The sequence below is a fragment of the Formica exsecta genome, unplaced genomic scaffold, assembly GCF_003651465.1.
Source record: "Formica exsecta isolate Colony F162 unplaced genomic scaffold, ASM365146v1 scaffold122, whole genome shotgun sequence".
In the NCBI taxonomy this organism is placed as follows: Eukaryota; Metazoa; Arthropoda; class Insecta; order Hymenoptera; family Formicidae; genus Formica; species Formica exsecta.
Genome location: NW_021848556.1, coordinates 400,698 through 406,394, shown reverse-complemented (window position 1 = coordinate 406,394; position 5,697 = coordinate 400,698). Strand labels below are relative to the sequence as shown.

Below are 5,697 nucleotides of genomic sequence, written 5' to 3'. Positions count from 1 at the left end.
TGTTTAATTGTCGATATTATGTGACATTAAATGATATAATAATTGCAGAAACTACTTTTGATATGAATTAGGTCAACAAAAGCAAAATGTATACAAAAACAAAGATTTAAGAACAAGGTATTTTCAAATTAAGGTATCAATGGTAGCAAAGCACGATTGAAATAGCCGAATATATCAAACGGGTAAGTTTCATCCGACTGAAAAATAATGGGTAAACAATATGCTCACCCTCTCTATTTCATAGTCATCCGCTAGAAGAGCTTCTTCCTCATCGTTACCCAAATCATATTCTTCGTCCCCGAGATCTTCGTCTAGCAAGGTATCATCACTGGAAGGTTTAACGAGAGAAAGCTTTTTAGAAGGAAACGTGAACGAGACGTTAGTGTGGGAAAGATTTTTCGCTTCGAATCACAACAACGTCATTGTTAGAGGCGTTCGCCGATTCTAACCTGTTCATTTTCACGAACGTTAAGGCAATCGCGACTCTCCAAAACTATTGTTTAATATATCATTTTTAATGGGGAATTATACGAATTGGAATTCGAGACTCTCTTTTCTATCTATCTCCCGAAATAAGAAACGAAAACACTTACTGTTCTGACATGGTAAGCCTCCAGTTTCTCGTAAGACAGAAAGAAGTCTTTGATGGCCGCGATATAATCATATCGGGATCTTATCGATAAGTGGGGATGAATAGGAATCGATTAATCGATCATCTTTTTAAAATACCAATGATACTAGATTTTAGTGGAAACTGGTGGAAATCATTGCGTTTAATTTAGTGAAATTTTTTCTCGGCATTGGCAGCCCCGAAGCCAGAGTTTCCTATTTTTCCGCGTGGAGTCTCTAAAATCAATTTGAAGCTGATTTCTCAGTCGGCCAATTGGCCTCTCACCCGTCGCTCTTCACTCCTCCTTTGCCACTCTTTGCGTCTTGCGACCCATGACCCATCACGACGTCATGAACCATTTTCGATCCATTGTCAACGAAATAACCGACTAGATATTTTAGCGTGATCTGGCGTGATTCACGCATTCAACGGATTTAAATCGTGAAAGAATAAGAACTGATGAATATGGCTTCGACTAAGGTCGACTGGGGCCAATATGCCGACGAACAAGACAAATTAACATCAAAGGTAACATGGGGTTCTCGCGGGAAATATATTACACATTTGCTTGAGCATAATTCTCTTCATGTTTACAATGTACATTGAATGTAACAAAAAATTACCGCTACTCGTAAAATTGCGACTCGCTATTCAATCCACGATTCATTTTATTATTTGCGATAATAGCTTTTGTACCGGTTAACCTATTTTGTATGCACACATTTTATGTGTCTGAAATAACTGTGTACCTATTAGTTTTAACTATCACATTGAACTTCTTGTTCAAATGATTGATCGTATATATTATATAGCTGACTCCTGCTGCATCTGTAAAAGATGGAGATGCAAAGAGCGATGATGATACAGCGGAGGATCAGATTTCACCGGCGGAGAAATCACACCTGCAAAAGATTTTAAGGAAAAAATTAGTTGAAACGACAAAAGATATAGAGGTTCAAAGAAATGATCCACAATCTCCATTATATAGTGTCAAAACATTTGATGCTCTTCATCTGTAAATAATTATAATTTTTATTCTACACTGAAATAATGGCATATGATGATATAAATTTTTATACAAATATTTTTTAATATAGCAAGCCTGAACTATTGAAAGGAGTATACGCTATGGGGTTTAATGCCCCGTCAAGAATTCAGGAGACTGCATTACCTACCTTACTCGCTGATCCGTAAGCATAAGCCAGTTGCTTTCTATAAATCTTCGATTTTTTTTAAACGTAGTCTTTAAACTTATGAAAAAATTTTGTTAGACCACAGAATATGATTGCACAATCTCAATCTGGAACTGGTAAAACAGCTGCATTTGTACTCGCCATGTTGAGTCGGGTGGATGTTACAAAAAATTACCCACAAGTACTTTGTCTATCACCAACTTATGAATTGGCGATTCAAACGGGTGAAGTAGCGGCAAAAATGTCACGCTTTTGTCCCGAGATAAAAATAAAGTACGCCGTGAGAGGAGAAGAAAGTAATATATATTTTTTTTTTATGAAATTTGAATTTGTTTTTTGCCATGGAACTTTTACAATTGACATTGCTTTAACTATTTCAGTAAGCCGTGAATCAACCGACGAGAACAGAAGAGAAAGAACTAAACCAAAGATCACCGAGCACATAATTATAGGAACTCCGGGCAAAGTGCTGGATTGGGGACACAAATTTAAATACTTTGATCTAAGCAGAATATCTGTTTTTGTATTGGATGAAGCAGACGTAATGATTGCTACACAAGGTCACCAAGATCAATGCATCCGCATCCATAAGTAATTTCTCAGAGATATCACAGTGCATTGTATAATTAAATAATATGTCCATATTTTACACGAGACATTACTTATATTTACTTTATATGCAGATTACTTGATCCAGAGAAATGTCAAATGATGTTTTTTTCTGCGACTTATGAACCAGAAGTGATGAACTTTGCAGAGATTATAGTCAGTAATCCATTAATAATACGGCTATTAAGGGAAGAAGAGAGTTTAGACAATATCAAACAGTACTACATTAAATGCAAAAGTATAGATGAGAAATATACAGCTATTACTAACATTTATGGCGTAATAACAATCGGACAAGCAATCATTTTTTGTCATGTAAGAATTCTGATTGTATTTTGAAAATTTATTAAATCCTAAATAATTATTGTGATAAACTATAATGTATTATTTTTTAGACGAAAAAGACAGCCAGTTGGTTGGCAGAAAAGATGACGAGAGATGGGCACGCAGTAGCGATACTCTCTGGTGACTTGACAGTTGAACAGAGAATTTCTGTACTAGATAGATTTAGAGCAGGACTTGAGAAAGTTCTCATCACCACAAATGTCTTAGCCAGAGGTAAAAATGATAATGCAATACACAACGCTTATAATCCGTGCATTTTTTAGTGATTATCTTTAAATATACTATGACAATTATATAAAGATGGTAATATAAAATTTATAATATTTGATATCTGATTTGAGGTATTGATGTAGAACAAGTGACGATAGTGGTTAACTTTGATCTGCCGATGGACCACAAACGGCAAGCTGACTGCGAAACATATTTGCACAGGATCGGCAGAACAGGTCGATTCGGTAAATCGGGGATTGCTATTAATTTAATTGACTCGGTGCATGCGATGGAATTGTGCAAAGACATAGAGAAACACTTTGGCAAGAAAATTCATTATCTAGACGCGGAAGATGCGGACGAAATCGAAAAAATCGGCGCTTAGACTAATATATAGACTAATATATAGCGAACATAAGTATGCTTTTTATTATGGATATATCTATAGACTTAAGAACATATATATATATATATAATATTTTTTAAAGCGGACTTTGTATTTTGAATATGAAATATTTTTTTTCCATGAACACACGGACAACAATGCTACACTATAACAAATTGCTTCTTTCCCCTCTTATACTTATGTCTTTTTCTCTATCTCTCTTGCAACTACATTTTGTATATTTCATTGAAATATAATGATCGGACGAGAAATATTGTAGGAACACAAAAATACTTTTGGAAAATATTTTTATATGCATGTGTTGAGAGAAAGTTCACACATGCACGTAGGAAACATCAATCTATTTATTTGCTTTGAGATTTTGTTCAACTTTAAACTTAACTTTGTTTTTCAAAGAAAAGATCGGAATGCCTTTCCATTTGACTATATAATTTTTTTATGTGTGTTTGAAAAAACTTAAGAACATATATATATATATATAATATTTTTTAAAGCGGACTTTGTATTTTGAATACGAAATATTTTTTTTCCATGAACACACGGACAACAATGCTACACTATAACAAATTGCTTCTTTCCCCTCTTATACTTATGTCTTTTTCTCTATCTCTCTTGCAACTACATTTTGTATATTTCATTGAAATATAATGATCGGACGAGAAATATTGTAGGAACACAAAAATACTTTTGGAAAATATTTTTATATGCATGTGTTGAGAGAAAGTTCACACATGCACGTAGGAAACATCAATCTATTTATTTGCTTTGAGATTTTGTTCAACTTTAAACTTAACTTTGTTTTTCAAAGAAAAGATCGGAATGCCTTTCCATTTGACTATATAATTTTTTTATGTGTGTTTGACCCTGTATAATAATTTCATGTCACGGATAGAAAACGAAATGTACAAGTACTGAGTTTGTGTGATATGAAAAATTTACAAAAGCATAAAAATGAGAATATCTTTTTGTTAAATTTTTCTTGATTGCGTGTGATGATTTGATCAGCCTAAACATCTCTTTGGATGTTTATGATCTCAGAAAATAATAGTGATTTAATAAGCATAATATTCTGAAAACATAAATGTCGACAGATATTTAAGATAATCACATCGGAATAGACCCGTATGTAAGATGACTGAAACATATTTCTTATATATATAATTGAAAGATTGTTTTGACATATTCATAAATCCATAATTCGTGTTTTGGTATAATACTACAAATAAAAGCAAATGTGTATAAAACAAGACAGTGGATAATAATAAGAATGTTCATATTATATATATATTCTAATAAAAAAAAATCCATTTTTAAACTCTTAATTATTTACTTGATTGCAATAATATAATTTGTAAAATTAAGTATAAGATGCACATATGAAAAATGAAGTTGTAATCTAAACATACATTTATTAAAGCAGAAAATAAATTTAATAATTATAAAATTATGAAAGAATCTAAATAATTAACCTTCCACAATTAACACATACATTCTTACTTTTACATTTACATCTCTAATGAATACTATAATTGGAAATATGTTAATATATCAAGCATTGAATAAGAGCTACCTGTTTTCGTTTCTGACTTTATGAAATAATTATATTACTTGAAACACGAAGGATTTAACGATGGGCAAAACAATTAAAATTTATTTAAAAATTATGTAATTGGTTAAATTGTCAATTTGTCACAAAATCACCTGTATAAACATATCAACAAGTTTCATAATGTAATAACTATTTTTTTTACATTAAACGCATTTGCATATTTAAGATATTCTTATATGCACTACATACATACTCACTTATTAAATGAAAAAGAATGAATGACTTCAAGTATACATTTTGTAACAATGTTACAGATCCGTAGAACAGAAACAATATGAAACAAACTGCGTCTTCGAAGGATGGATTTGTATTAGATGCATAGTGTGTTATCGCCTGTAATGTTTCAAAATATAAACTGTGACTGGAAATCTCCGTTCTGTTCGAACTAAGCTAAATGTCCGGAACTAACAACGTTGCGCTGCGTAATTGTGTCTCATAAGAACAGGATCGCAGTATGGGTTGTCCTTTTTTCAGTCTTTGTCTTTCTTTTTTTACATGCCCATACCACCCATGCCGCCCATGCCGCCCATTCCTCCCATACCACCCATACCGCCCATCGGCATTTGCGGTTCCTCCTTGGGTAACTCGGTGATGACCGCTTCCGCCGTCGTCAACAACGACGCAACGCCCGCCGCGTCGGTGAGCGCCGTGCGTACAACTTTCGTGGGATCGATGATACCCTTTTCGATCATGTCTACGTATTCGTCCTTCAGAG

General features: G+C 33.3%; 3 protein-coding genes across 6 annotated transcripts in view; 1 reads left to right on the top strand and 2 right to left on the bottom strand.

Moving 5' to 3' along the window:
- The window catches only part of LOC115245092 (RNA-binding protein 33-like), a 9,417-nt gene extending 8,757 nt beyond the window's left edge, over positions 1-660 (bottom strand). For 2 of the 3 annotated variants that reach the window (XM_029823202.1, XM_029823217.1), the window contains exons 1-2: positions 594-660; positions 229-328 (exon numbers count right to left, since the gene is read on the bottom strand). In XM_029823202.1, the coding sequence (XP_029679062.1) occupies positions 229-328; positions 594-604 (111 nt within the window). In that variant the 5' untranslated portion in view covers positions 605-660. Of the gene's footprint in view, positions 1-228; positions 329-449; positions 473-593 lie in introns of those variants that run through there. The other variant, XM_029823209.1, reaches the window with a different exon arrangement.
- Positions 661-882: 222 nt separating this feature from the next.
- On the top strand, positions 883-3,759 carry LOC115244560 (DEAD-box helicase Dbp80-like). Of its 2 annotated transcripts, XM_029822290.1 has the most exons (8): positions 883-1,198; positions 1,423-1,625; positions 1,708-1,800; positions 1,882-2,099; positions 2,184-2,394; positions 2,487-2,727; positions 2,808-2,970; positions 3,099-3,759. In XM_029822290.1, the coding sequence occupies exons 1-8, from the start codon at positions 1,070-1,072 to the stop codon at positions 3,350-3,352; spliced, it is 1,512 nt and encodes a 503-aa protein (XP_029678150.1). In that variant the 5' UTR covers positions 883-1,069; the 3' UTR covers positions 3,353-3,759. The 2 variants fall into 2 exon arrangements, with proteins under 2 accessions (XP_029678150.1, XP_029678145.1); XM_029822285.1 differs by lacking the exon at positions 883-1,198 and having other exon boundaries at positions 1,494-1,625; positions 3,111-3,759.
- A 1,008-nt stretch (positions 3,760-4,767) lies between these two features.
- The window catches only part of LOC115244541 (heat shock protein 60A-like), a 3,953-nt gene continuing 3,023 nt past the window's right edge, over positions 4,768-5,697 (bottom strand). The window contains exon 6 of the mRNA XM_029822249.1: positions 4,768-5,697. Coding sequence (XP_029678109.1) covers positions 5,474-5,697 — 224 coding nt within the window. The 3' untranslated portion in view covers positions 4,768-5,473.

What these genes read in the sequence shown, in the direction of transcription:
- LOC115244560 (XM_029822290.1), top strand. Translation starts at nt 1,070, where the DNA reads ATGAATATGGCTTCGACTAAGGTCGACTGGGGCCAATATGCCGACGAA. An exon ending in CGCCGTGAGAGGAGAAGAAA is followed by an intron (nt 2,100 to 2,183) that starts GTAATATATATT and finishes TAACTATTTCAG; the next exon opens with TAAGCCGTGAATCAACCGAC. An exon ending in CAATGCATCCGCATCCATAA is followed by an intron (nt 2,395 to 2,486) that starts GTAATTTCTCAG and finishes CTTTATATGCAG; the next exon opens with ATTACTTGATCCAGAGAAAT.